The sequence below is a fragment of the Fringilla coelebs genome (assembly GCF_963513975.1).
Source record: "Fringilla coelebs genome assembly, chromosome: 12".
Classification (NCBI taxonomy): domain Eukaryota; kingdom Metazoa; phylum Chordata; class Aves; order Passeriformes; family Fringillidae; genus Fringilla; species Fringilla coelebs.
The window spans coordinates 22,173,609-22,200,521 of NC_140038.1; the positions used below are offsets into that span (position 1 = coordinate 22,173,609).

Here is a 26,913-nt window from a genome sequence, read left to right on the forward strand (position 1 = left end):
GTGAGCGCTCGAGGCGCCGTAGGCAGCGGCTCCGCTCGGTTCGGCTCGGCTCGGCCCCGCCCGGCCTCTGCCCGCCGCCACCATGTCGGTCCCCAGCGCCCTCATGAAGCAACCGCCGATCCAGTCCACGGCAGGCGCCGTGCCCGTCCGCAACGAGAAGGGTGAGCTGGGGGCCCGGGGCTTAGCGAGGGGGCCGGATGGGCGCGGGGCCGGGGGCGCGGGGCCGAGACCCTCGTTGACGGCCCGGCGCCCGCAGGCGAGCTGTCCATGGAGAAGGTGAAGGTGAAGCGGTACGTGTCGGGCAAGCGGCCCGACTACGCGCCCATGGAGTCTTCGGAGGAGGAGGATGAGGAGTTCCAATTCATCAAGAAGGCGAAGGAACAAGAGGTCGAGCCCGAAGAACAGGAGGAGGAACTGGCCAACGACCCCCGGCTCCGGCGTCTCCAGAACCGCATTGCCGAGGACGTGGAGGAGCGGTGAGTGCTGGGTCAGGCAAGAGCTGAGCCCCCTTTGCCTGTCTGGGGCCAGGGGCTGGACTTTGCTCTGCTACAGGGAGAAACTGCACAAGGCAGGAGCTGGGAACATTGTCCAGGCAGTGTAGGAGTGTTTGTGACTTCTCATATCCACACTGCACTGTGCCTTGGACTGCTTTCCAGCCAGGAGCCAGCCAGGCACAGCCCATGTCCAGGTGTGTTTGTGTGAATGGTATCAAAAACAGGCACCAAAATAGAAATGAGTGCAGTGTGCTGAGGCTCAGGGTACTGAGGAAGGATGGTGTCTCATGAAGTGTACTCTGGGATGGCGTTTCATGAAGTGTACACAGGGTGATGGGAGCCTCCACCACGCTGCCCCTGTGCTCACGCAGGCTGCGCTCCGCTGCTGCCCGTGATATTTCCATCTCTGTCATCTGCAGAAAAACACCACTGAGTGCTATTTGCCTCCTGTGGAGCTGCTGTTGGTTTTGTTTCCACTAACAGTCTTCTCATTGTACACTCCATTCTTCCTTGAAGCATGGACAGGGAAGAGCTGCCAGTGCCCAGCCGCTGTGGCCTCCTGAGGGAACGTATCAGTTGTGGCCATGTTTGGCAGTCCCAGTGCTTACCGTGGCCTTGCTAGAAGCCATGTGTGAACAGTCCCTTTCCTGCAGCCCCCTTACATCCCAGGTGCCATGCGTTAACTGGGGTCTCTTGCAGGCTGGCAAGACACCGCAAAATCGTGGAACCTGAAGTGGTTGGAGGAAGCGATTCAGAAGTGGAGGGGGGAGAAGCTTGGCGCCTGGAACGGGAGGACACCAGTGAAGAGGAAGAGGAAGAGATCGATGATGAGGTGTGTTTGCAGAGCCAGATAACAGGCCCAGGAAAGCTGGAAGGGCACAGGCTGGAACTGCCCTTTGCATGGATATGTGGGCTGTCTGATGTATCTGGACAAGTGTCACACCTAGCCATGACTTAACTGGTGGGTTACTATCCTCTGGCATGGAACAGGGCACTGGGGGAGGCCACGCCACATCCAGAGAGGCAGGTGCATCTTCTCAAAGCCAAAACTCCAGACATGATGTGTGTTTCACAGGAGAGAGAGAAGTGGTAGCAGGGCTGGCCTCTGACTGCTCTGTGCTTGTCCCCATTAGGAGATCGAGCGTCGGCGTGGGATGATGCGTCAGCGAGCACAGGAGAGGAAAACTGAGGAGATGGAAGTGATGGAATTGGAAGATGAGGGTCGGTCTGGAGAAGAGTCTGAGTCAGAATCCGAGTATGAGGAATACACGGACAGTGAAGATGAAATGGAGCCACGTCTCAAACCAGTGTTTATTCGCAAGTAGGTGATGGAAGTGCATGGGCTGGCCCTGGATTGTGGTGGTCAGAAGCTGGGGCCCAAGGAGACCTTGTTGCCATGGTCTCTTCTCACTGTGGGGAAGCCATTCACCTCCTTGGGATGGGATAGGATGGTCACAGCCTGGCAGGGCACAGGTAGGGAGCAAGGAGCAATCCCTGCTCCCACAGCGCCATATCAGTTGCATTGGGTTGCTGTGGAGTCTGACCAGAGCTCTTGGGCAAGGGCCATACATTGGCAAAAGTAGGTGGTAGTACCCAGAAAGGGGAGAGCCCCGGGACTTGACCTGTCCTTGCAGAGGGCAAAGGCTGAAAGCAGCTGCGGTGTGGGAGCTGGCAAGAGGCTGAGCCACTGCACTGGCTCATGGGAGGGCTGAAGGCTGTCATGGCCCTGCTCTCAGGAAGGACCGGATCACAGTGCAGGAGAGAGAAGCAGAAGCTCTGAAGCAGAAGGAGCTGGAGCAGGAGGCAAAGAGGATGGCAGAGGAGCGGCGCAAGTACACGCTTAAGGTGTGCAGGGGCGGGCTGGAGGCTGGAGGGGGCAGTCACTGCAGCAAGCTTAGCTTGGACCTCACTGCAGATTGTAGAAGAGGAAGCAAAGAAAGAGCTGGAGGAGAACAAGCGCTCACTGGCAGCACTGGATGCACTCGATACAGATGATGAGAATGATGAGGAGGAGTACGAGGCTTGGAAAGTCCGTGAGCTGAAGCGTATCAAACGAGACCGCGAAGAACGGGAAGCGTAAGTATTGTCTGGTAGACCAGAGGCTGAGAGTCCATAGGCAGTTAAAGCACCTTTTCCTCAGGCTGTCCTTTGGCAGGGGGTCCCAGCTGGACTGAATGCCCAGAACTCCTCTTACCCACCTCAGGGAGCCTTTTCCCCCTAGCAGTAAATGTGTAAACTCTCAGGTGGTAGCTGGTGACAGCCTCTCTCCCAGGAGATGCTGTGGGGACACAGGGTCTCAGGAGCTTCTCTCCCACCCAGCATGGAGAAGGAGAAGGCAGAGATCGAGCGTATGCGGAACCTGACAGAGGAGGAGCGCCGCGCTGAGCTCCGGGCCAATGGCAAAGTCATCACCAACAAGGCAGTGAAGGGCAAATACAAATTCCTGCAGAAGTACTACCACCGCGGCGCCTTCTTCATGGTGAGTGTGCTCAGGGCCAGGCCTGGCTGCACTGGCTGCAGGTGTGAGACCGCAGGGCCGCCTTCTCCCTGTGGGGAGCCTCCCCTCTCCCACAGTGCCCTGGGGCTGGGGGTGCCCTGGGACAACAACCAACCTGCAGAGGCAGCATGGGGCTGAAGCTGACCTAGAGTGACCTCACCAGAGTGTGTCAGGTTAGGGGTTCCCAGTTGAAATGGAGCTGAAGCTGCAGAGCTGTCCCTGTGCTGGTGTTCAGGCTGACAGACCCAGCCAGAACCAAGTAAGGTCTCCATGGGCCACTGGAGAAGCAGCCTGGGGAACAACGCTCACATCCCCCACTCCAGCAGGAGTTAATAGGGCTGCAAGTACTGTGGCAGCCCTAGCAGAGCAGCAATATGACCTTCTGGCAGCTTGCCCCTCTGCTGCCAAGTACTGCCAAGACTTGCTGGAACCTTTTAGGCTGAGCAGGTGTGTCCTCCTGCAGGATGAGGATGAGGAGGTGTACAAGAGGGACTTCAGTGCTCCAACCCTCGAGGACCACTTCAACAAGACCATCCTGCCCAAAGTCATGCAGGTATGTCATGCTGGCAGAGGGTGCCCAGCCCAGATGCCAGGGGGGTGGACAGGCAGGAGGAGCTGGTCCTGCATCCTCCTGAACAGCTGCTCACAAGTTCCTCTGTTCCCCAGGTTAAGAACTTCGGCCGCTCGGGGCGGACGAAGTACACGCACCTGGTGGACCAGGACACCACCTCCTTTGACTCTGCCTGGGGCCAGGAGAGTGCGCAGAACACCAAGTTCTTTAAGCAGAAGGCAGCAGGGGTGCGGGATGTCTTTGAGAGACCCTCAGCCAAGAAACGAAAAACGACTTAAGAGCACAGGCTGGAGAGTCTGGTGTGGCTGACACTGGCAGGAGGGCACTGCTCTGCCAGCTGCCAGAGCCTGGGCAGGGCCAGAAGGGACATGTTCCAGGACTCCTGTGGTGGCAAGCCCTTCCCCTGCCTGTACCATGGCTACCCAAATGAAGTGTCCCACTGCCTGTGCTGAGCAGACCCGATGGGTTCCTTGCCCACGCAGTGTGGAGGATGATGGCCTGTGGTGCTGGCCAGGCTGGTGGCCATACTATGTCCCAGCAACGGCCACTGTGGAGCCTTGGCAGTATTGCAACACTATCCCTGGCTCCAGCACATCCACTTCTGGAAGGATTACAGGACTTTTGCACCTCTGGTCTACAACCCCTTGCTTGTACTGTCCCTGGTGTCAGTCTGGGCCCTCTTTTGAGGTAGTCATTGGTGACCCTATCTCCTCACCATGGTCCTGCAGGGCTTGGCTTTTCTACCTGTGTGGGGTGGGAGGGTTTGATTAAAGATTGGATTTTCTTACACATTATGGTCCCATTCTTCTTAAAAACACTGGCCATCCTGTTCTGAGCCTTCCTTGTGAGCTATGGTGAGCTGGGGCAGCACAGGAGGCACTAGCCTGGGCAGGGCATGCATGATCAGCTGTCACCACTGCCTCAGGCCTGTGCAGCCCCAAGGGCAGAGATTAAAAGAGGGGAGAGCAGCATGTCTCACTGCTCAGGCAGATCACTTTGTCCTGCTGTAGTCACGGGGGAGCCCAGCTGGCACTGCCAACACAATGCCATGTGACAGGGCCCCACCAGTGGGTACCATGCACTCGGGGCCAGGGGCATGTGCTCAGCACTGTGCAGACCACAAAGACAGCCCAATCCCACCAGTGCCTTTATTGGTATGGCAAGAGGCCCGTGCCTGGCAGCCCCTGGCCTCCCAGCTCAGTTGGTGAGGGTGATGAGAGCCTCCACCACGTTGCCCATGTGCTCGCGCAGGCTGCGCTCCGCCGCGGCCCGTGATATTTCCATCTCTGTCATCTGCAGAAAAACAGGCACAGCCCCGTACAGCATCCGCAGGGCCCTAGGGGACACCCACCCATGGGGACACTGGACTGGCCTCAGGGCAGGCCTGCCCCGGCCTCCTCCGTGGGTGCAGTTTCACACCCAAATCTGGGACATGGCACAGCCTGCTTGGGGTCCCGCCCCTACTCACAATCAGCTCTAGATCCTCCTTCTTGATGGTCACTTTTGCCAGTTCTTTCTCCCTACGACAAGACATGGACAAACTTCCGGTAACCAACAGTCCCCGCTGGCCCCTGCCCCGGTGCTCCCTCGGCCGTGAGGTGGGCAGGGGCGGCCCCTCGCAGCAGCGTGAGGCTGGGAGGGGGCCGGGGAAGGGCCGGGATGTCACACAGGGAAGCAGATGCCTGGGTGGTGTCCCGACTGGTGACAAGCTGCAAGACAGGCACTGCCCAGGAGCGAGCGCGGACGGTTACCTCTCCTGCTTGGCCTTCTGCTCCCGGGACCTCCGGTCTCCGATCACCGACATAGCCTGCCAGAACGAGCGCGGTCACCCAGCTGCGCGGCACCGGGCGGGCCAGCGCCACGGCCACCGGCACCGGCACTGGGAGGGGCGTGCAGGCACGGCTCAGCGCCCGGCTCGGCCCCGCTGCAGGCAGCGCCCGGCCTCCCACCCTGGCCCGGTCCCGTCCCGCCGCCGCACCGTCTCCAGGTTGGAGCTCTGGATCTCCTTCTCCTCCGCGTAGTCCGTGACGCGCTCCAGGTCCGCCGCGCCGCTATCGTGCTTCCGTGGCTTCTCCGCCGCGCGACCGCCCGCCCCATCGCTGCCGCCGCCGGAGCCGTTGGGCTCCGTCTCCAGCTCCAGCTCCACATCGCCCTCCGCCGCCATGCCGCCGCCGCCGCGGCCCGCTTCCGGTCACGTGCGCCGCCAGCGGAGGCGGCGAGCGGCGCGCGCCGCCAGGACCGAGCGCGAGCGGGGCCGGCTCCAGGCCCGGCCCCACCGAGGGGGCACGGTCAGCGCTGCCCGGCGCTCTCGGGGCTCCGCGCAGCTCGGAGCTAGCAGTGCCGGCACTCCCGGGCCGCTCGGTAGCAGCTGGCCGCCGGTGCTGCCGAAGCGCGGAGCCGGCCGGGTGGGCGCGGCCCTGCCGCTGCCCTCGGGTGCCCCCTGGCGGCACACCGGGACGGCCGGGTCAGCCAGCCCGACATGGCCGCCGCCTCCACACGGATGGTCGGACGGGGCAGGCCGCAGCGGCGCCCCGGCCGGGTTTCCGGGCGCTGCCGGAGGCGAGAGGCGGCCGAGCTGTGGCCGTGCTTCCCGTGCCCCGGTGCCCGGCCGTCGGAGGCCTTACCGCGGCGCGGCCCCGGCTGCCGCGGGCACAGGCGCCCCCGCCGCTCCCTCCCTTGGCGGCTCTCATGTCACCCCCGCCAGGGACATCCCCTCGGGCCGGGCCGTGCCCCGCGCTGTGTGCGCTAGCGGGGGGCACGGGGCATCTGTGGCATCGCCGCTGCAGCCGCGGCCCCACCATCCGCCCTGTCTCAGGGCTCTGCCAGCACAAAGCCTGAGTGGCTGTGGAGCAGCTGAAGAAAGGTGATGCCAGCCCCAGCCTACAGCCCCCTGCATCCCCTTGCTTGTCCCCAGCTCCTGCCGACGCTGGGGCATCCTGGATGCGCTTCACGCCGTCCCGCTACCCTGCGAAGTACCTGTGTCCCTTGGGTGCCTCTGTGCCCGGGGCTGCTTCCCCCTCCAGTAAATTCTGCGTCCCCCAGCCCCTCCACACAGCTGTAAGGTACTGCTCTGGGATCAGGGAGACATCGTGTGCAAACCCCAGGTGCCCCTCACCTGCAAGCTCATGTCCAGGCCGCCTGCCGGGCTCTGGGCAGGGATGCCCAAGGGCAGGAGCCACTGGACAGTGCCCACTGAGCGCACCAGGGGTGGCTGCCTGGAGGGAACAGCGAGCAGATGGCAGGGCGGGCCGAGCTGACAATCCCCTAATCCCATCAACGCCGCGGGGGCTGAGCAGAGCCGAGCTGGGCCATGGCGGGCACAGCGGCACGGGGGCACCTCCTGCACCCGCTGCTTTTCCAGGTGGGACTTGGGGTCTGGCGGGGCTGGGAGCGTGGCTGGGAGCGAGGCTGGGTGGGCAGGGTGTCCTGGGCCGGGCTGGGGAGCAGTGCTGGTCCCCTGGGATCCCCACTGACCATGCCCCTCCCCAGCTCTGCTGCGGTTGTCACGGGCTCCGCGTGTCCACGAGCACGCGTATCCTCTACACGCTCCTGCACGTCCTGGCCTCTGCTGTGTGCTGCCTCATGCTGTCCCGCACTGTGGCCCAGGCTATCACGGAGAAGGTGATAGAGGGAACTGGGACGCCCAGAGTACTGGGAGTATTTGGCATCCCCAGAATACCATGAGTTCTGGGGGCACCAGGCATGTCAGGGCACCCAGGGGAGCACTGGGCATGCCAGAATTGCCACAGGGGTAGTGGGATTCTGAGGATACTGGGATGGTGGGATAACGACAGGGCTGCTGGGAGTGCCAAGGGGGAAGGGGTGCCTAGGAGTACCAGAGATGCAGGATTTGCCTGGCATGCTGGGGGTCCCAGCAGACCCAGGGTACTGAGAAAGGTATTGGGAATGGTGGGAATATTGAAAGTTTGGATGTGCTGGATGCCGTGAGCGCTGGGAGATGGTGGGTGGACGCACCAGCAGCCCTATCCCATCAACCACTGTGCCTGCCAGGTGCCCTTCTCAGTGGTGCTGTGCCAACACCTGCCTGGGGGCACAGACTGCGAGCAGCTGGTGGGCTCCTCGGCCGTGTACCGGGTGTGTTTCGGTACTGCCTGCTTCCACCTGGCACAGGCTGCCCTGCTGCTCAACGTGCGCTCCAGCTCTGACTGCCGTGCACAGCTCCACAATGGGTAAGGATGGGCCATGGGGCTGGGACAGGGTGCCCTGGGGTGGGGCTGTCCAGGGCTCTATCCTTCTGATGTTAACTGCCCTGCAGGTTCTGGCTCCTGAAGCTGCTGGTGCTGGTGGGCCTCTGGGCTGCAAGCTTCTTCATCCCTGAGGACAACTTCATCCAAGGTGTGTCCCCCACCCTATCTGAGCTGGCACCCTGGGCACCCCTTTTGGCCCCCACTTGCCCTGTGCCATCTCTACCTCTGCCCTCTTCCCCCAGCCTGGCACTACACAGGTGTCTGTGGGGGCTTCGCCTTCATCCTCATCCAGCTGGTGCTGATCACAGCCTTTGCACACACCTGGAACAAGAACTGGTGAGTGCTGGGGTGCCGGGTGGGTACCTGCCCACTGCCACTGCTCATCCACTCTTCCGCAGGCTGACAGGCGCTGCGCAGGACAAGCGCTGGTATCTGGCTGTGCTGCTGGCCACAGCCGCCTTCTACACCCTTGCCTCTGCCGCCTTCTCCTTCCTCTACAAGTTCTACACCCACCCAGCTGCCTGCCACCTCAACAAAGCACTGCTTGCCATCAACGGCAGTCTCTGTGGCATCATGTCCTTCATCTCCATCACACCGTGTGTGCGGCTCAGTGAGTACCACACAGCACAGCGTGCTGGGGGCTGCCGTGCTGCGTGGCCAGCTGTGTCCTGTGGTGACTGTGGGCCCCAGCTCAGGGCCAGCACTTGGGTACCGGATGAGAACCCAGTTCCCCAGGATTCCCATTGGCCCTTCCTATACCTTGGCACAAGGTGTAGGATGGGCGAGCGGCAGGAGGGGACTGCCCCGGGCCCGCTCAGAGCCCCACACACCGGCTCATGTTACTCCACTAACACCTCTATCTGCACTCTTGCAGAGCAGCCGCGGTCAGGGCTGCTGCAGTCCTCAATCATCAGCTGCTATGTGATGTACCTCACCTTCTCTGCACTGTCCAGCCGCCCCCCAGAGAGAGGTGGGTGCCCCTGTCCACCACCAGCAGTCCCCGCCATGATGCATGCCCTTCTCACCTCCACCTCCCTGCAGTGCTGTACAAGGGGCAGAACCTCACTGTCTGCTTCCCGGGGCTCCGGCAGGACGAGCTGCAGACAGAGGACACCACCGTGGCCGTGCTGGGCGCTGCTATCATGTACGCCTGCGTGCTCTTCGCATGGTGCGTGCTCCCTGCCCAGGCACAGCTGGGCTGCCAGGGATATCCTGAGGGGTGGCAGGATGAGAGCAGATGGGACGTTGGTGGGTGGACAGGGGCAGCACAGCAGAGCTCCTGTGGCTGTTGGGAATCCATGGGGCAGGCTGGGAGCCTAGCACAGGGTGATGGCTGCCTGTGGTGTTATGATTTCTGCCTCTCTCCTGGGCACAGCAATGAAGCCTCATACCTCGCTGAGGTCTTTGGGCCCCTCTGGATGGTCAAAGTCTACAGCTTTGAGTTTAAAGTGAGTATGGATGCAGCTGTGCTCCATGTCCTCCTGCTAAGGGCACCCCAGACCCACCACCTCAAGGCCCTGTCCCAGCCCCAGAGAGGGGCAGGTCTGTCTAACCAAGCACAGAGAGCTGCCCACACCACCTGCCCTGGCATCGGGCAGGGCTCAGCCTGGCCATGTTGGCCACAGGGCTGGGCAGTCAGCACTCTGCTCTCTTTGCAGAAACCTTCCTGTTGTTTCTGCTGCCCTGAGAAGATGGAGGAGGAGCTGAGAGGTGAGTGCAGTGTCTGTGTGGGAGAGTGGGCAGAGCCTGTGTCCCAGCCTGGGAGTGCCATGTCCCCACACTCCCCCAGGCACCAACCAGACATGTGAGCAAGTAGAGGAGAGTGCCAGAGGACAGTTCATCATCGAGGATGAGCAGGACCGGGTGGTCTACAGCTACTCAGCTTTCCACTTTGTCTTCTTCCTTGCCTCGCTCTATGTTATGATGACACTCACCAACTGGTTCAGGTAGGGCTCTGTGCTGCTGCCCAGCCCTCACTGCTCTCATTCCAAACCTCTGTGCCAGGCTGTGATGGTATCACTGAGCTGGCACCTGCTGGGGATGCTCAGGACTCTGTCTGCAGACCTGCACTGCTCCAGTGGCAGCTGTGCAGCGCAGGAAGAAGGGCTGGAGGGCCCATGAAAGGGATGTGCCCCAGGGCACGTGGCCACTGGGACACAGGGTCATCTGGTGGCTGCAGCTGGCACTGGAACCCCATGTGTTGGCATCCTTTGGGTACCCAGTCCTGCCCTCTCCCACCAGCTATGAGAACGCAGTGCTGGAGACCACCTTCACACATGGCAGCTGGTCAACCTTCTGGGTGAAGGTGTCCTCGTGCTGGGCTTGTGTCCTGCTCTACCTGTGGCTGCTGCTGAGCCCCTTCTGCCTCCATGGCTCCCCACGGCACCAGCGCAGCAGTACAGGGCCACGCATCGTGCGACGCCGACGTGCTCCACAGCGCATCAACGTCTCCACATAGTCCCTGCCAGGACAAACTGCACCCAGGGCTGGCCCCTGCTGTGCCCCGTGCCTGTGCCCTAGCCCTGCTTGGTCCTCCTGGCCTCCCCTGACCCCCTGTCCCAGGAGACAGCAGCACCTGAGAGCCTGGGGGAACATGGGAGGTGGATGCTCCCAGGGATACTGGCCCTGTGCTGAGCCAGGGCCACCCAAAGGGCCAGAGCCAGCTGGTGGCAGGTGCTCAGCCTGCAGCCTGGTTGCCCTGGCCTTACTGGGTGCAATGGAGGAGCAGGGCTCTACCCTGGCTGCCACTGCCATGGTGCATTCACTGTAAATACCTGCTTCAATACATTTTTATATAAAACTCTGAACTGAACCTGTGCCATTGCCCTGTGCAGGCTGCTGCCATGGGGATGGAGGGAGGGGGTGCCAGCCCTGTGAAACACCCCGAGTCAGCAGCACTGCTGCAAGTCCCCACAGAGCCTGACCCGGATGGGGGGGGTTCTGCTTGACCCCCGTGCTGCAGGCTGTCCTCTGGGGAAACAATGCCTGCAAGCACAGGCCACTGGGCAGGCTGCCACAGCCACTGGCACAGCTCTCTGGGCCAGCCCGAGAGCCCCATGGCACCCTTCTGTCCTGCAGCTGAGCAGTCACAGCCATTGATGCTTGTGGGGAACAAGACAGAGCTGCGGCCTGGCCTGGCAGAGAGGGTCCACACAGGCCAGAGGCAGCTGGCCGTGGTGAGCCGCAGCTCCTCAGGGCCCCCGGGGTAACCAGGGCCCCACCGACAGCCACTACCACCCCCAGCCCAAGGGCTGCCTGCTCTGCGAGACCAGCGCCAAAGACGGCACCAGAGTGGGAAGGCGGCGCTGCATCTGGCTCGGTGAGGAGCCCAGGCTGCTGCGGGACCCGTCGCCGTGCTGCCGGATCGGGCTGACGCCACTATTATGGCCCTGCAGGGCGGTGAAAAGGCCGATCGGCACCGGCGTCAGCACTGGGCTGGACCCCGCGGCCAGGCAGACGGCTCCGCGCTGCTGCCGGACGGGCAGCTACAGCTGGGCCCGCCCCAGCCGTGCCGCAGCGCGGCTCTCCCCCGGTGCGCAGGCCCGGCCGCCATCTCTCCACCGCCGCCCTCCGACCGGCCCGGAGCCCGGCTGCGCTCCGGCGCCGTGCCGTCCGGCTTCGCTCCTCGAGGCTGCCAGCTCTCCCACCCGCCGCGGGGCTCTCGGCCCTCAGCCCCCGCGCTGAGCCCCGGGTGCTGAGGATGGCCCAGGCCCGACCCCACCTTTGTTCCTCACCGTCAAGATGCCGCCGCTTGACTCCGCGCTCGGTCCTTCTCTCGGCGGACGCGACTGCTCCACCGGCAGTACCCATGCTCGCCCACCCCCCGCCCGGCGCACGGACGAGCAGACGCAGCGTGCAGGGCTCCACAGCTACTTTAATAGGGGACGGCGCCGCAGGGCGCGGGGCGATGCCGGGGGTCCCGGCGGGACCCGGCCTGGGGCGGCGCGGGGCATCCTGCCGGCGGGACCGGCCCTGGGGCGGCAGCCCGGCGCGGCCGCCCGTTACTTGTTGCCCTCCTTCTTCTCATCGGCCTTCTTCTGCTTCTGCTGCATGATCTCCGAGTCCCTGCGGGGAGCGCGGCGGGGCTGGCGGCGGGGCCGGCACCGCCGCGGGGCGGGAGCAGGGAGCGGGGCAGGGGAAGCCGGCGGGCCGGCCCGGCGCTCACCTCTGCTTGCGGGCGGCAGCCGAGAGCCCGTCGTCCCGCCGCTTGCCCTTGCCCGAGTCGCTCTGCTTCTTCAGGTTCTTCTGCCGCGCCAGTTCGCGCTGGTTCCCGCCTGCCACAGCGCGGCCGCCTCAGCGCAGCCCGGCCGCGCGTACGGGCCGCGGCGCCACCCCCCCACCCCGGCCCGACCACTGCCCGCAGGCCGGGTCCCGGCGCGCCGGCGGATCACAGCATGGCCCCTGAGCCCGGCCCCACCGCACTCCTGGGTCCCAGAGCAGTCTCCCACCACACTCGTGAGCCCCAGCCCCTTTTGCCGTCCTTCCTTCCCCCCAACTCACGGGTCATGGCGCCGCTCCCTCCCACCTCCACTCCACCGCCACGTCCCGCACTGACCCCCCCAGCGCCCCGCCCCGCGCCGCGCTTTAAGGGACGCCACAGCCAATCACTGCGCCGATCCATCCCCCGCTGCACTCCCATTGGCGTGTCTCTCCGGCAAGGCCCCGCCTGATTGGCCGCGGGCTATGGCCTCCCTTCTGCCGGCGGCGGCGAAAAAGCCGGAAAGTTGGGCGCACGCGCCGCAGCCGCCTCCGCGCGACAGGATGCGCGCGGGGGGAACCGCCCCCCGCCGTGACGTCACGAGGCGTGCGGAAGCGCCGCCCGCGGGGACAGCGGTGCGGGACGGGGACAGCGGTGCGGGACGGGAGGCGGGCGGTGCGGGACGGGAGGCGGGCGGTGCGGGACGGGGGGCGGGCGGGCGCCGTCCCGCCCCTCCGCAGCCCTTCCCCCGTAGGCTTCTTCGCCGCCCCAGGGAGTGTGGGGCGATGTGGGGAGGGCGGTACGAGAGCTCTTCTGTGTCCTTGGTCAGGCTCCGGGGAGCTGCGGGGCCGCTCAGATCTCTCCTTCCGCCGAGGGCGGTGCGGGGGATCTACAGGGAGGGACGGCTATAAACGCTGTCCGCGCCAAGAGGGGGCGGGACGGGCATCCGTCCCGGCACAGCCCAGTTCGCCTACGCACGCGGGGCTCGACGGCGGCATCGGGTCGTGGCGGGGATTCTGTGGGCCGGTGCTGGATGGAGGGCTCTGGCGCTTCGCCAGCCGTGAGAGCTCGGTGTGGATCACCTGCGGACGAGGGGCGGCTGCGGTGGGACACCCGACCCACCGACTCCTGCGGGATCCTCTTCCTCCCCGTCGCTCCTAGTACCAAGTGCTGTGGGACCCCCGCCCGCCCTCGCACCCCGCCTCGCACACCTTGCTGGCCGGGTCCAGCTCCAGGGCTCTCCTCAGGACGAGCGCCGCCTCTGCGTCCCGGCCCTGCTCTGCCAGCAGCTGCGGGGAGAGGAGCGGAGGGTGGCTGGACGGTCGGGCCGAGGGGAGCGGGGCCGTGCGGGGCGATGCGAGTCCCACCTGCCCGCGCCGGAGCAATGCCCGACTGTTGTCGGGGCAGATCCGCAGGGCCGCTTCGCAGGCCGCCAGCGCCTCCTCCGCCCGCCCCAGCTTCAGCTCGGCAGCCGCGCAGTTGTTGAGGCACTTCACGCGCTGCTCCCGCAGCTCCTCTTCCTCCTCGGGCCCGGGCGGAGCTGTGGGGCGAGTGGCGACCTCAGCGCTCCAGCCCCGCAGCCCCGGGCCCTCCCTCCCGTCTCCGGTCTCACCGGCGGCGGGGCCGTCCAGGGCGCGCAGGGACAGCCGGTACGATCGCAGCGCCGCGGCGAAGTCGCCCCGCGCGAAGTGGAAGTTGCCCCGCTCCCGGCGCTGCGAGCCCAGGCGCAGGCGGACGGCGGGTGGCAGCGGCTGCGGGTCGGGGCCGTCCCGCACCTCTAGCAGTGTCACCTCGAACAGCAGCGGCGCCTCGGGCGGCACGTCGGGCTCCCTGCTGGTACAGCGCCAGCTGCCCGCGACCCCTCACCGCCCCGGTCCTCTGCCCCGCCGGCCCTCCCGGCTCTGCTCCTCCTGTCCTCGCCTGTCCCTCTCGTCTGCCCGCCCCCGTCCGTCTGCCCTCCCGCCCTCTGCCTGCTCCAGTCCCCGCCTGCTCGTTCCCCCTGCCCGCCCGCCCTACCTGCCCGGGCGGCCGTAGGCGTAGGGGAAAGCGGCGAGGAAGAAGGAAACCTCCCCGGGCTGCATGGTGGGGACGCCCAGCTCCAGAGCCTGTGGACGGGCACGGCGTGGCTGGCGGGTCGGAGCCCAGGGCGGCGCTGAGCCCGCACGGCACTGAACCGCGCACCGGTTTGGGCTCACCTGCACGACGTCCCCATGACCCGGCACGAAGATGAGCCGCGGGTCCCGCTCCACCAGCCCGCCGTCCTCCAGGGCGCCCAGCACCTTCACCGACACCTCCTGGCCCGGCAACGGCCGCGGCCCGCCCGGCCCGGCCCGCACCACGCGCTTCCGCAGCAGCCGGTCCTCTGCGGGGAGGAGGCGCTGAGAGCCGAGCCGGCAGTCCCGAAACTGGCACTCCTCGCTCGACTCCCCGGTATCCGGCTGGCCCTGAGGCCGCCCGTCGGCGCTCACCCGTCAAGTCGCTCCAACCGTCGGAAGCGAAGAGCGGCCCGAAGCCGCCGGGCCCCGGAACTGCCAGAGCCTCCAGCCGCCGGTAGAAGAGCTGCTCCTCCTCGCGCACCGACGGCACCGCGATGGCGGTGTGAGGCAGCCGGAACCGCACCCGCCGGTCCCGGCCAGGCCCCCGCGGCCGCCCGCCGGCCCCCGTTTCCCTCTCCGGGGAGCCGCCGGGCGACGGGCCCGCCATGTCCGCCCCCGGCCCTCCTCACCACCCGCCGCTACCTGCTGGCCCCGGTCCGGGCCCGCCCTGGGTTCGCCGACGGGTGCTCACGGCCCCCAGCCCGTACCGGGCGTGTCGCCGCCGGTCCCGCCGCGCCGCGACTGCCGGGGGTTGCCCGGGCCGGGGACACCGCGGAGCGCATGTCGCCGCGCCGTTACCTAATGCCGGGAAGCGGCTCAGGGGATTAGTCCGGGCCGGCGGCAAAAATAGCTTGCCCAGGGCGAGCCCCGCCACGGGTCTCCCGCCGCCCGCCCCTGCCCACCCGCCGCTGTCGCGCGTTCCAGGCATGCCGTGGCCGGGCGTCTCCGGTACCGCGGCTGCGGCCCGGCTCTCTGGCTTATCCCAGCTACCAGCAAGAAAAGAAGCACTGTGAGCATCTCCATCCAAGTCTGTCTCACATCAAAAGTCTGATTCTGGAAGAAGTGGGACCACCCAAGCAAACTGCTGCTACTGTTTTTTCCTTGCTCATTTGGACCTGTCTTTGAAGGAGTGCCAGCTGCTCCAGCTACCCTGAAGCATCAATTCCCTGCTCCCTGGAGGGCCATGGCTGCATGGGGAGAGGCAGAAACAAAGGTCTGATCTTTTGCTAAGGCCTGAGCCAACTCGGGGGGAATGTGTTACTTTGGGTGGTGGCTTCCCCTCTTAGACAGGACCAGCTCTACACGCAGGCCTCACTGAAATCAAGGTCTGTAGCCATCCTGTTTGCCAAGTATTCCAGGCAGCAAATATACAAGTCCTTCATCAGATGCATTTTTCTCCTCACTTGAAGCTCAGTACCTTCAGTGCAGCTGCAGCACAGTGAGGGACATCGGGGCAGCCACCAGCACAGCCCTTCCTCATCCTGTGTCCATCCTGCCAGAAAGTTTCCCCACGCCTGTGCTAACTTCACCCAGGCTGCTCTGAGCACCAGCAGTGATGCTATGGGCCAAACATACTGAAGAGTTTTACCTGTGTTCAGTGCCTCACCTGCCACCAGGTCAACAGTCACAGAGCAGGGAGCAAAGCCAGGATTAGAACACTTCCCTGGCTCTCCTTGGCTTGATGGAGAGCATTGCACTGCCCACCAAGAAAGCAGCACTCCAGTTTGGTGTTACATGGGTAATTGTCAGCTGTCAGTGGAGCGGACTACTCCTGCACCAGCTTCAAAGCCAGGCTGCTCCGTGTGCCTGCCCTGCTGCCATCACACAGTCACAGCGCACACCACGTACCTCTGACCTGGCCAGGGCAGCACACAGCAAAGGCACTTGTGACCACAGCTCCCCAGTCCAAAATGTGTGTAAAGGCAGCACCCAAAGCCCAACACATTAGGAGAGCTGTTGCGGCTACATTCTGGAGGGGCTCAGGCAGCTGAGGAAAGAGGATAATGGGCTAAAAGCCGAAGTCAGTGACTAGGAGGGCTCACTGTGGGGAACAGCTTGCATCAGGAAGCTGCTGCCTATGAAGAACAGAATCCTATTGCTAGGTCTGACGGGCTTCCCCAGGACAGGGACAATTGATCTTAAGGGGGTCATTTTATTGTTTCACTTCTCCAAATGTACAAAAAAAATTAGAAAATAACTGTACCCCCACCCCTCCCAAACCACAAAACAAACCTGGGGAGCCCCACAACAGTGCAGCTAAGAGACGGCAGAAAATTAAACATTACTAGATACAGCAGCTGGGGCCCCTCGGCCCGTATGGCCACTGGCTCTCCACAGCCCAGAACTGGCCCCAGTCTGACCAGTCTTCCCCAATTCACACAGAGCTCATCCTGACAAGGTGGCAAGTAGGTACTTTACAAATCCTCCTTCACCTTCTTCTTGGATTTCTTGGATTTCTCTTCCTCCTGCAGCACAGGAGTGTTGGTTGCCTCCCGCTTCAGGTAGCTGATGAAGTCACTAACTTCTCTGCCCCCCTGCAGAAAACAAGTGACAGTCAGGCAGGAGCTGTACCCACCATGGACTTCCCCTCTCCTGAAGGGGGTTTAGGTGCCTGGAGGGAGACCCAGGTGACTGCAAGCAGAGTTCTCCCCAGGGCCTAACCCCCCCAAGCACAATGCTCCCAGCAGGTACCATCAGGTCTGTTCCCAGGGTAACAGGACACGGTGCCACCCCCAACTCCAAAGAGGCTTGAGTATATTAGAACATGTGGATGCTCTTCACTTCTTTACAAAGCATCAAGAACAACAAAATACTCACCTCATACTTCTTTGGACTCTGCTTCTTGCCAGCTGGAGCAAAATAGATGGTGGGGAAACTGGAGAGGGAAGAAACACACGAGCTCCTGAGATGCTCTGTTTTCTATCAGACCAGCCTCAACTGAAGGGACTCACATCCCACACTGCCCTGGTTTAACATGGCACAGCTTCAGTGGCTCTGAGGCACCAGGCGTGGCCTTCAAAAGCCCAGCAGATCTGGATGAGCTCACAGGTTCAAGTTTGCTAGCTGAACTGATTTTGGAACAGCAAGCCCAGATTTGTTTTCACACTGCCAGGAACAGAATCTCAACAGATTCCAAAGCAGCAGGACAGGCCTCCAGGCAGAGCCAGGACACTAGAATCCTGGAGAAGCCAGGCAGATCAGTGTATTTTGTTTGCACTCTTGATTTCTCCACATCAAGCCATTGCCCAGCAGTCACCTAGCTATTGCCTGGTAATGCCCACACCCTTCCCCACGAGGCTCCTTCAGCTCTTCAGTGCTGTGTCCGAAGTCAGACAGAGAGGGACTCATGCACTGACACGTGGTGTCACAGCAGTCACACCTACCCTCGCACTTCATAGGGAGAAGGCACATCATTGGCTGTAGCGTCCATTTTGGCAATGATGATATTGGGATCTTTGCTGAGCTGTGGGTAGAAAGAAACCATCAGTAACCAATTCCAAAATCCAGGAACCCAGCAGTCAGCATGATCTGGGACAGTGGTGTCAAAGGACAGTGCATAGGGAATGCCACTTCACCAACCCCCTCTACATGGGAGACTATCATCATGCAGAGGGAAAAGATCAAAAAAGAAACTTGGGCAGTTGTGGCCAGTCACTGAATCCTAGAATATTCCCGTGCCCTAGCCAGTAACACAAACTAAATATCAACCAGTGTGGTTGCTACCACATAGCCTGCCGCAAGATATCTGCACTCTGCAAAGAAACCAAAATTTGTAGTCCTCAGGAAGGCACAATTATGCCCCATTATCACAGAGGCTAGAAAGAACCTGCAGGTTCATTTAGTGCTGCAAAATTCAAATTCACATTTGCATGAATCTCAGACTTACCTTCTCCCCCAATTCTTTGTATTTGGGCTCCAGATTCTTGCAGTGGCCACACCATGGCGCATAGAATTCTATCAGGACATCTTTGTCTTGTGCATTAACTATTTCATCAAAGTTCTCAGCCACTACCACCTGTAAGGGTTGATCACGTGAGTTAGTTCCTTCCAAGTCAGAGATGAGGCGATGACATGACATGCTCCACACACTCCACCCAAGCCTGGGTCTCCCACACCCACAGAGCGAGCAGTAGAACCAAACACAGCACTCCTCATCTGCACCATGCAGGTAAAAACCTGCCATAAGTTACCAGCACTGCCTCCAAGTGAGGTCTGCATACGGTGTCCTCACAGGAAGATAAAGCCTTTTCTTTTTAATCCCAGCAAGAAATCAGCCGGACTGGCTGAGGCTGTCCCCATTGCCCCAAAAACATTTGTGAATCCTGTGACTCACACTCCTCTGTAAGGCTCTCATCAAAAAGCCAGGCCAGGGAATGCTCTTACTCAGGGCAGAATTGCCGGGGGGGTGAAAGGCAGGAATTATACCAGCTCCCAATGATGAGATAAAGAGGGAGATCCCTAAAACAGTGCAGTCACAGCCAACAGGAAGACCATGCCATGAAGGAACGAGCACAAGCCAAGAGGGCAGGCCTTTGTGTAAGTCCGGGAAATCTGGATGCTGCTGCACTCACAAAGCACTTAACTGCTGGGGCCAAGTAGCAGTTACTATGCTGAGAGGAAAAAAAACAGAACCCAAACCGCAAGCTGCATGTCTCCCTCACCTCAGAAAGCTGCAGTGGAACAAGGGAGTGAGTAATTCCTCTGTCCATCAGCACAGAGGCCTCTTGAGCTGCCACCATGCCTCACTCCCAGCACTCACATAGGCACAGGGAGCTGCTGCTGAGCAGTGTCTCTGCAACCATAAGCAGCACTCACCTTTACAGGGCCATCGTTGCTTTCAGGGACAGGCTCTGATTTCAGGTATTTTTTCAAGTTTCCATCAAAGTAATCTTGCAGGAATCTCTCCAGAGCCTTTCCGTCACGGCTGAAAGAAAAGTGATGTTACAGCCATCATCACACACAGGATGAGAGAGGGAAACTTTCAAGGCTTATTTAAGCTACTTCCACCCACACAACAGATGCCACCTGCATCTCTGACAGCACCAGTCTGGGGCTGGCTTAGTAGACCCCAGAACAAGTGCAGTGATGTCCTTAAGGGCTCTGACAGGAGGCTGGATGCACATCCCATTCAAAGTTTTAGGCCTTCCAGCATTCTTCAAGGTTTGTTTTTTTTTTCAAAATAAAAGGTACAATGAATTCTTCTGCCCTTTATTACACCCTAATTCCTAACCAGAATTTCAGGATCTTGAATTAAATTCTCTCCCTTTATATAACAAGAGGGATTGCAAGCTTTCTAGAGAGTAGGAAAACACATGAGCAGGAGCCATTTTGATCCAGCAATTGCTTCTTCCAGCTGCAACAGCCAGCTTTCCTGTTTCCTCAAAGCTAACAAAGTATCATCTGGTCAGAGACCGCTAGACTGAAGTCCATCAAATCAGACCCATTACCATCAAGTTCAAGAACTCACGAGAACTCTTCTTGCATGACGTATTTCTCTCCTTTGGCAGTTCTGATGGCAACAACGGGGGCCTCACCCACACTGCTGTCCAGACCAAACTCAGAGAGCTCGTGGCCAAAGGTTTTACGACTAGCAACAGCATAAGACAGTTTGTGGCCAGCATCCAAGAACTTCTTTGCAATCATCATAACTCTAAGGGAAAAAAATAAAGAAAACCACAAAGATTATTTCTTTGAACATTTTCTTCTACATGATCTAACACCCTTCAAGATGACATACACATCACACTAGGAATTCAGTGGCACAATGTGCTCTTCAGAGCCAAGTCCTGTAGAAATGGTGCTGAGAAGCAGACCAGTAGACTCGTGTCTGGTGACTGAGGCAAGAGTTGTGTGTTTCCATCCTCCACCTGCATGACCTCAGGCATGAAGGGCAGAACTGCACAGCAGTGAGGCAGTCTGTGGGTAAGGTCTAGGTTCCTACGGACCAGGGATCCAAGAGCAATCACACAGGATTTCAGAGGATTGTCACCCAAGCTATGGAACTGCAGCAAGGAGGCACAGTGCAAGGCCCATTTCCCCCCACCACTCACCTATTGCGCCAGTAGTTGGATCCCTTGGCATTCTTCTCATAGTCAACGTCGTAGTATGCCACCAGCAAGTCCTTGCCCTGGATCAAGTCTTTGTTGTCTTCAGTCATGTGAGGGCAGATGCCAAAGCTGTCAACGAGAGAGGTATTAGCAGAGTCCATGACCCCAAACAGGCTTGACACAGCACACTGGCTTCCCACCCAGGAGTTAAATGCCAGCGATCCATCAGGCCTCAGGAAGAAACGCTTTGCTCACTCCTGTACCAGGTTCTTCTGAGTCAAATCTTCATCTCCTACCACATCAGTGGCTAGAACTGACCCAGGTAAGGCCAAAGCTAGCACAGCTCTCGCAGGTTCAGTTTTTAAACAATCAGGGTTAGAATATGGAGAGTGCATGCCAACAGCCACGTCAGGATTTCAAGAAGGTGTCCCTAAATGGAAGCAGTGCCAAGACATGCAGCAGAGGTGGCAGCAATGAAAAAACAAGCTCTGACAAGGCCAAAGCCAACTGGGGCCAGTCTGTCACATTTGTTGGTGAGAAATCACTCACATGTTCTCCTGGATGAATTTCTTGATCTTTCCACTGGTGATTTTGTCTTCTGGATACTTGACAGAGCTCTCCTCAAACTTGTTGGTCAGGCGTGGAGGACGGAATAGGACTAAACCTCTGCGAGAAAACAGGCATTATCAATTAGTTCAAAGTGTCCCTGGGAGTCCAAGGACAGCAGCCAGATGAGGCAAAAACCCACTCTCAGTGACAATCCCTACTCACCATTCATAGCTCAAACAACACTGTCTAGTTTCTTGGTGGGACTAGTGCACTAGGTGTACCTGTCAGAGCCTTCTCCATGATTCAGACAGGCCACAATGAGAAACAAAACTCTCACCATAACAACGAATATGGAAACAAAATGTCTCTGTTGAGATACTTTCCACCCAGAGGCAGACACAAACACTTTAGAGACCATTCACACCTTTCTACCTCAATTCAAAAGAAACACCACTGTCAGCTGGGGAAGAAACACGACCTTAAACTATGTTTAGAAACTGAAACCATTTAAGTGGAATCCATTAATTTGTTCCAAATGCCCAAATAAGAAGAAATTTTTGTATTAAGTAACTTACTCTCCATCTTCCTTGTACTTGTGCACCAGCTGCTCCTCGGTGGTGTGTGCAAAGCGGTAGTTATCCCTGAGGCTGTTGGCTGCTTTCATGAACTCCGAATAAGCATCCCCAGATGTATCACCAAAGAAGCCTGCAGCAGAAAGGCAGACTGTGACCTCAAACCAACCCAGCTCTGGACCCTCTGCAGGTCTCAGCATTTCTCTCTACAATGCACTGGATCAATCCTGAATCCAGTCCTTCAGTGCATGCTGAGGTGTTTACCTTCAACAGCTGTCGGAACTCAGGACATCCCTTTGGGAGTCCAGAGTTGCTGGGACCCCTGCCAGGGGGCTCAGAGACCCTGGCACACAGCCCAGAACATCAGTGGGTTCGATTAGGAACCTTGGAACAAATTACCAGCTTTGCATGAAGATCTAAAAGCCACAGCAATCTCAGTAGTGTAATAACAAACTTATCACAGGGGGTAATTGTAGGTTTTGGGATTTTTAGGATAAGGGTTATGGGGACAAGATGGAGGGATTTGGGAAAGGCGTCTAGCCTTTCTTCTTCTTCTCTACCTCCGTCTTCAGTGGTGATGTTGGCACTTTTAGATTGGTTTAGAGTAGAAGCTCACTGTCTAACATAGGTGATAGGTATTGGAAAATAATTGCAAACATGTTATATGTAGTTTTTAGTATATAAAGATAACGCCACCCCAGTGCCTGGAACTGTCCTGCTGAGCGGACCTCAGCAGGACAGGAGAAAAAATCTTATAGATAACAACTCCAAGACCGAAAACTAAACTCATCCTTTGAACGTGCGGGCTGAAACAGAGACTTTTAGCACATCTCGGAGTTGCAAAGCTCGGCAACTTCCAAAAGACAGCTTCTCTCCCATTTTTTAGGGCCTCCTTGCACCACCCCCCGCCCCCCAACCATTCCAGCAGCAGAAAAGTTACTCAGGAGAAGCCCAAATTGGTCATTCAGCCAAGGACAACTGTCCCCTGAACACCCAGACATCCACTAGTGATTGTGTAACAACAGCCACTGGCACTGAATAACAGTAAGTTTAGGAATGCTGGTTAATACTTATGTGGTTATACCTACAAGATGGCACCTGATTTGCACCATCTGCTGTTGCCACATGCAACCACAGACACCCAATGCCAACAGCCCTCTGATGCCAGCAGAGCAACAAACACACCCAAAGCAACCCAAAGCTACCTGTTGTCAGCCAGCCAAGAAAGCAACAACCTTTGGAAAACATATATTGTGGTGCCAGGGGAGCCAAAAAAGCCAGATGGCCAAGGGGAAAAAAAAGAAAAGAAAAAAATCTGGAGGGAATACCCAAAGGTCCTCAAATCCAATCTCCTGTTTGAAGTGGGACCAGCCCCAGTCAGAGTAGGTTGTTGAGAGCTTTGTCCAAGTTGTGAAAATCTCCCAGGCTGAACATTTTAAAATCCCTCTGTTACATGTCCTAGGGCTTTATTGCTCTCATTACCAGCAGTGGTTTTGTTCAGGTCCATCTGGAATTTCATTTGCTGCAGCCTGTGGCACTGCCTGTGCTCTTTGCACACCAGCTCCCAGAGCCCACTCCTTTCACCACCTCTACTCACCCACGACAGAAGCATCTTTATCTCCAATGAACTTCTCAAACTCAGCCACAGAACTGAGAGCCACGGAAGCAGGTCCTGCCTGTTTCTTCAGATGGCTGACAATCCCATCTTGAAAGATTAGTAAAATAATTAAAGGGATCAATACCAAGTTCCACAAGACATTTTTCAAGGTTCGTAAACCAGAAATTGTTTCTGCAGAAACCATACACATCCCCCATACAATAAATATGTGAACTGAAGGACTGCTCCCATCAGCTTCACAGGAGCTTCCTAGCATCCTGGGAACTAGGAGCTAATGTGGAAACCTTCACCTTTAAAGGAGAGCTTTAAGGGAAAAGAAACATCCCAGGCTTTGTCAGCACAAAGAGTTCTGGAAAGAGTAAGGGGTTGGGGGGTGTATGTGTAGGTGTGAACCTTCTCTGCATCCCTGGCTGTTACGTGCTGCCTCCTGCAGCAGCTCAGCAAACCAGATGCTGCCAAACACTTCTTACCTGCTGTTCTGGGCCCATCATAGGTCCCTGCCTCTTCTCCATCTCGAAAAATCTTTAATGTGGGATATCCACTGACTCCATATTTGTTACAGGTGTTGGAGTTTGCTGTACAGTCAACCTAAAGGAAAAGAAACCTTGCTACTCAGACTGAGATCCAGCCCTAACACACCCATCCCAAATAAGGCACTAGAGGGATCCATCACGCATTGCCTGGTGCTCAACAGCCCAGACTGGGAAAGAGGTAGCACAGGTTATAATGAGATGCCCGGAAAAATACTTGAGAAAACACTGCAAAGACTAAATAGTTTCAAGTTCGACCAGACTGCACACTAAAAAAATACTAGAAAGGATAGTTTCTTGCAATCAACGACATGGAATTTCTCAGTCCCTTGTCAGTCCCAAAGTTCGTATAACATTTGAAGAAAACAGGGTGACCTGGCCAGGAGGCCATGGTGCCAAGAGTCCATGCCACTTTCTGTAAAGAGAGAGACCTGATTTGAGAAAACTCTACTAGTTTTGGGCAGAAAAGAAAGCTCCTAGTCAGCATGCCTCAGCGGGTACGTGCAGCACGGTGCTCGCTCTCAGGCCCATCACACAGCTCCGAGCAGGCCTATTTCCCCGGCCGGGGCGAGCCCTCACACACCCTCTGCACACCCGCCGCGCGGCTGCGGCCCTGCAAGGATCGGCTCCACGTTATTTCAGCACCCCAAGGCACCAGACAAACGACGTCCGTCGGGCCTGCAGAGCAGGAGTGCGGCCGCTGGCTACCCCCGGGTCTGCCCCAGCGCGGGAGCCCGTGCTCACCTTCACGAGAGGCACGATCCCCTTCAGCCGGGTCGCGGCCGACTCGTACTCCGGCGCCAACCGCTTGCAGTGTCCGCACCTAGGGGCACGGAAGGGAGTCAGACCGGCCGGGTGTCCCTCGCGGCCCGTCCCCGGCCCCCCGCCCCCAGCGGCCCCTCACCAGGGCGCGAAGAACTCCACGAGCACCAGCCCCGGGCGCTCGGCCAGGCCACTCTCGAAATCGGCATCGCTCAGCTCCACCACGTCGGAAGCGCGAGCGCAGAGGGCGAGCAGCAGGAACAGCAGCAGCGCTGCAGGCAGGGTCGGCTGCGAGGGCCGGGGCGCGGACATAGCGGCGGGAGCGGCGCGTCCGGCGGGTGCGGGAGCGGAGGGGCCGGGAGCGGCAGCTGAGGGAGCGCCGGGGCCGCAGCCGGAAGTCCAGCCCCCGCATCCGGATCTGCCGTGTGGCAGCTCCTGATTGGCCGGAGCGTCACGGGGCACATGCCAGTGGGGCGGGATCTGCGCGCTGGCCCCGCCCCTCCTCATGGCCGCCGGTGCTCGGCGCTGCCCGGGCCGTGGGCCGGGGGCCGGGGCCCGTCCTCGATCCGCGGTGCAGTCCCGCCCGCCGAGCCGTGTCGCGCCGACCACAGCACTTGCCCTTGCCCCGGGGGCCGCCGAGGCTCTCCGGGCCGCGCGCTGCCGAGTGCGCTGTCGGTGTCCGGGAGCTGTGCTGACCCGATGGATGGATGTGCATTAACCCCACCGTGGCCACCGTCTCCGTATCGCGCCGTGCCGGCATGGCGGTGACACATAAGGCTCGCCTGCTGGATTCACCGCAGCCCCGCGTTTTCCCCCACCACTCTTCCAGCTCCGGCCCTGGGACAGTCTGGCGTTCTCCTGGCCCCGAGCCAAACCGGGGAGTGGGTCTTTACCCCGTAAGCCCCATCCGTCGACATTTGCACCTTCTGCTGGGGTCTGCGGTCGGAAGGTCCTTCGTCTGTGCCGTCCCTGCCAGGGTGCTCGCCCCAGCTTTTACCAGGCACAGCCTGCTCCCACCTCTCGCCACCGTGCCCGGGTCCTGCCGGGGCCTGGGGCTGTCCCCGCACAAAACCCCGATTCTCACCGTCCCAGCGCCACCTCCCTTTGCAGCATGCCGGCCAGTTCAGGTGGGCCTCGGGAGACAATGCATCAACTGGGGAAACGTTCTCGGTACCCCGTTTCCGTCTCACCATCCGTTTCTCCTTAGAGCCCACGTGCTCCTGCCCTCGCCTTGTCATCAGGTCCCTACCGGTGATTTAGCAACTGCTCCCACTGCTTCCAGTATCCCCAGAGCTGATGACTGGGGCCAGCCCTCATCAGCTCACCTCCGGCACGGGGGCAGCCGCTCGAGCTATTTCTGGCGTGTTTGTCACCACTATTGAGCTGCATCAGCCAGGGCTGCGGGGACAACCCGCGCGACATCTCGGACTTCATTGTCGCCATTGCGACAAAGGGCCCGGTGCCGCCAGGGGGCGCTGCCCGCCGCGCCGGCCGGCGTAAGGCGCCGGGGCCGGGCCGTGTCCGCAGCCCCGGGCCGTGTCCGCAGCTCCGGGCGGTGTCCGCAGCTCCGGGCCGTGTCCGCAGCTCCGGGCCGTGTCCGCAGCTCCGGGCAGGGCGCGCAGCCCCGGGCGGTGTCCGCAGCTCCGGGCGGTGTCCGCAGCCCCGGGCAGGGCGCGCAGCCCCGGGCGGTGTCCGCAGCCCCGGGCGGTGCCCGCAGCCCCGGGCGGTGTCCGCAGCTCCGGGCGGTGTCCGCAGCCCCGGGCAGGGCGCGCAGCCCCGGGCGGTGTCCGCAGCTCCGGGCAGGGCGCGCAGCCCCGGGCGGTGTCCGCAGCTCCGGGCAGGGCGCGCAGCCCCGGGCGGTGTCCGCAGCTCCGGGCAGGGTGCGCAGTCCCGGGCGCTGCCGCCCGGCCGCCTCCGCCCGTGCCGGGTTCCCGTCATCAATAATGCAGGAGCTCGGCGTCCTTTGCGGCGGTGGGGCTGGCGCCAGCCTCGGATTAGCGCCCAGAACCGAGGCCAGCGACGCTCGGCTCCGTCGCGCCGTGGGCGTCCAGCCCCGGCGGCAGGAGCGGGGTGAGCAGGCAGGGACCGGGCAGGGTCCCCTGCCGGGGAGGTATCAGGTGTGTCCCAGCTTGTGTCGGCGGTCTGTGGGACGGGGTATCTGGGGCTGCCAGTGTCGGAGGAAGGCTGGGAGCCGTAGCGAATGCGGGAGCGGCGGGGGCTGGAGCCGGGCTCCGGGGCCGTACTGCGGGACTTGCCGGAGCGAGCCCTGCGGGACCTCGTCCATCTCTCTCTCGCTCGCTCCTGCTGCCCACAATACGCAGGAATGGCTGCTTTCCTTGCCAGCCCGGGGCTGCTGCTTCTGGTGCTGCTGCGGGACCCCAGCCCCCGCAAGTGAGTCCGGGCCTCCGGGAGCGCAGCCGCCGCGGGGAGATGTGTGCTCGAGTGCCGGTTCTGCTCCCTCAGCTCTGGAGCCGTTCCTCGCTACTGCGCGGGCCCAGGGAACGACCCCCAGGACTGACACCCGCTCCTGGCACCGACTGTGCTCTGCTCAGCCACCAGTGGCTGGGAGCGGCCAGCTCCCGGCTGGGGGTCAGAGCTTCGACTCAGGATGAGCACTCCCCTTTGTCCCGGCCTCCTTACCCTTGTAACAAGCCTGCTACGAACTCCCTGCGGTACATTGAGCAAGGAGCTCTGAGGGAAGGTGTGGGTTGCATAGGCAGTGCAATGTTGCTCTTTCCTGCAGCCTGTGCTCCAGGACCTGCTCCAGCATA

The 26,913-nt window shown here is 60.5% G+C and overlaps 6 protein-coding genes across 6 annotated transcripts; 2 read left to right on the forward strand and 4 right to left on the reverse strand.

The window, feature by feature from the left end:
- Positions 1-4,351, forward strand: MFAP1 (microfibril associated protein 1). The gene is made up of 9 exons (XM_084213592.1): positions 1-161; positions 257-476; positions 1,194-1,326; positions 1,628-1,815; positions 2,231-2,339; positions 2,410-2,570; positions 2,814-2,973; positions 3,455-3,544; positions 3,658-4,351. The coding sequence occupies exons 1-9, from the start codon at positions 83-85 to the stop codon at positions 3,838-3,840; spliced, it is 1,323 nt and encodes a 440-aa protein (XP_084069718.1). The 5' UTR covers positions 1-82; the 3' UTR covers positions 3,841-4,351.
- Positions 4,352-4,696: 345 nt separating this feature from the next.
- On the reverse strand, positions 4,697-5,970 carry HYPK (huntingtin interacting protein K). Its single transcript, XM_084213888.1, has 4 exons — positions 5,541-5,970; positions 5,314-5,369; positions 5,031-5,082; positions 4,697-4,855 (listed from the first exon to the last, which is right to left on the reverse strand). The coding sequence occupies exons 1-4, from the start codon at positions 5,724-5,726 to the stop codon at positions 4,760-4,762; spliced, it is 390 nt and encodes a 129-aa protein (XP_084070014.1). The 5' UTR covers positions 5,727-5,970; the 3' UTR covers positions 4,697-4,759.
- An 899-nt stretch (positions 5,971-6,869) lies between these two features.
- Positions 6,870-10,228, forward strand: SERINC4 (serine incorporator 4; the record flags this gene model as incomplete). The annotated part of the gene is made up of 12 exons (XM_084213889.1): positions 6,870-6,923; positions 7,052-7,183; positions 7,574-7,752; positions 7,839-7,918; positions 8,013-8,106; positions 8,169-8,380; positions 8,645-8,740; positions 8,812-8,938; positions 9,146-9,218; positions 9,429-9,480; positions 9,560-9,716; positions 10,012-10,228. Exons 1-12 carry the CDS (start codon positions 6,873-6,875, stop codon positions 10,226-10,228), a joined length of 1,470 nt encoding a protein of 489 aa, XP_084070015.1. The 5' UTR covers positions 6,870-6,872.
- Positions 10,229-11,624: 1,396 nt separating this feature from the next.
- SERF2 (small EDRK-rich factor 2) lies at positions 11,625-12,338 on the reverse strand. Its single transcript, XM_084213747.1, has 3 exons — positions 12,271-12,338; positions 11,936-12,044; positions 11,625-11,835 (listed from the first exon to the last, which is right to left on the reverse strand). Exons 1-3 carry the CDS (start codon positions 12,275-12,277, stop codon positions 11,772-11,774), a joined length of 180 nt encoding a protein of 59 aa, XP_084069873.1. The 5' UTR covers positions 12,278-12,338; the 3' UTR covers positions 11,625-11,771.
- Positions 12,339-12,763: 425 nt separating this feature from the next.
- LOC311158437 (peptidyl-prolyl cis-trans isomerase FKBP8-like) lies at positions 12,764-14,671 on the reverse strand (the record flags this gene model as incomplete). Its single annotated transcript, XM_084213826.1, has 5 exons — positions 12,764-13,050; positions 13,180-13,801; positions 13,985-14,073; positions 14,164-14,412; positions 14,498-14,671. 5 exons carry the CDS (start codon positions 14,669-14,671, stop codon positions 12,874-12,876), a joined length of 1,311 nt encoding a protein of 436 aa, XP_084069952.1. The 3' UTR covers positions 12,764-12,873.
- Positions 14,672-16,202: 1,531 nt separating this feature from the next.
- PDIA3 (protein disulfide isomerase family A member 3) lies at positions 16,203-24,539 on the reverse strand. Its single transcript, XM_084213462.1, has 13 exons — positions 24,285-24,539; positions 24,125-24,203; positions 23,321-23,438; positions 22,830-22,937; positions 21,236-21,365; positions 20,661-20,777; positions 20,115-20,240; positions 19,532-19,714; positions 18,880-18,988; positions 17,951-18,079; positions 17,448-17,527; positions 16,882-16,939; positions 16,203-16,598 (listed from the first exon to the last, which is right to left on the reverse strand). Exons 1-13 carry the CDS (start codon positions 24,452-24,454, stop codon positions 16,479-16,481), a joined length of 1,527 nt encoding a protein of 508 aa, XP_084069588.1. The 5' UTR covers positions 24,455-24,539; the 3' UTR covers positions 16,203-16,478.
- Between the last annotated feature and the right edge of the window lie 2,374 nt (positions 24,540-26,913).

Coding starts and splice junctions, on each gene's coding strand:
- MFAP1 (XM_084213592.1), top strand. CDS start 83: ATGTCGGTCCCCAGCGCCCTCATGAAGCAACCGCCGATCCAGTCCACG. Junction 1,816..2,230: donor AAACCAGTGTTTATTCGCAA/GTAGGTGATGGA, acceptor CCCTGCTCTCAG/GAAGGACCGGATCACAGTGC. Junction 2,571..2,813: donor GACCGCGAAGAACGGGAAGC/GTAAGTATTGTC, acceptor TCTCCCACCCAG/CATGGAGAAGGAGAAGGCAG.
- HYPK (XM_084213888.1), bottom strand. CDS start 5,726: ATGGCGGCGGAGGGCGATGTGGAGCTGGAGCTGGAGACGGAGCCCAAC. Junction 5,083..5,313: donor CAGAAGGCCAAGCAGGAGAG/GTAACCGTCCGC, acceptor GTCTTGTCGTAG/GGAGAAAGAACTGGCAAAAG. Junction 4,856..5,030: donor AGGAGGATCTAGAGCTGATT/GTGAGTAGGGGC, acceptor GTTTTTCTGCAG/ATGACAGAGATGGAAATATC.
- SERF2 (XM_084213747.1), bottom strand. Junction 11,836..11,935: donor GCTGCCGCCCGCAAGCAGAG/GTGAGCGCCGGG, acceptor CGCTCCCCGCAG/GGACTCGGAGATCATGCAGC.
- PDIA3 (XM_084213462.1), bottom strand. CDS start 24,454: ATGTCCGCGCCCCGGCCCTCGCAGCCGACCCTGCCTGCAGCGCTGCTG. Junction 22,938..23,320: donor TGATGGGCCCAGAACAGCAG/GTAAGAAGTGTT, acceptor TAATCTTTCAAG/ATGGGATTGTCAGCCATCTG. Junction 21,366..22,829: donor TAAAGATGCTTCTGTCGTGG/GTGAGTAGAGGT, acceptor TTTCTGCTGCAG/GCTTCTTTGGTGATACATCT.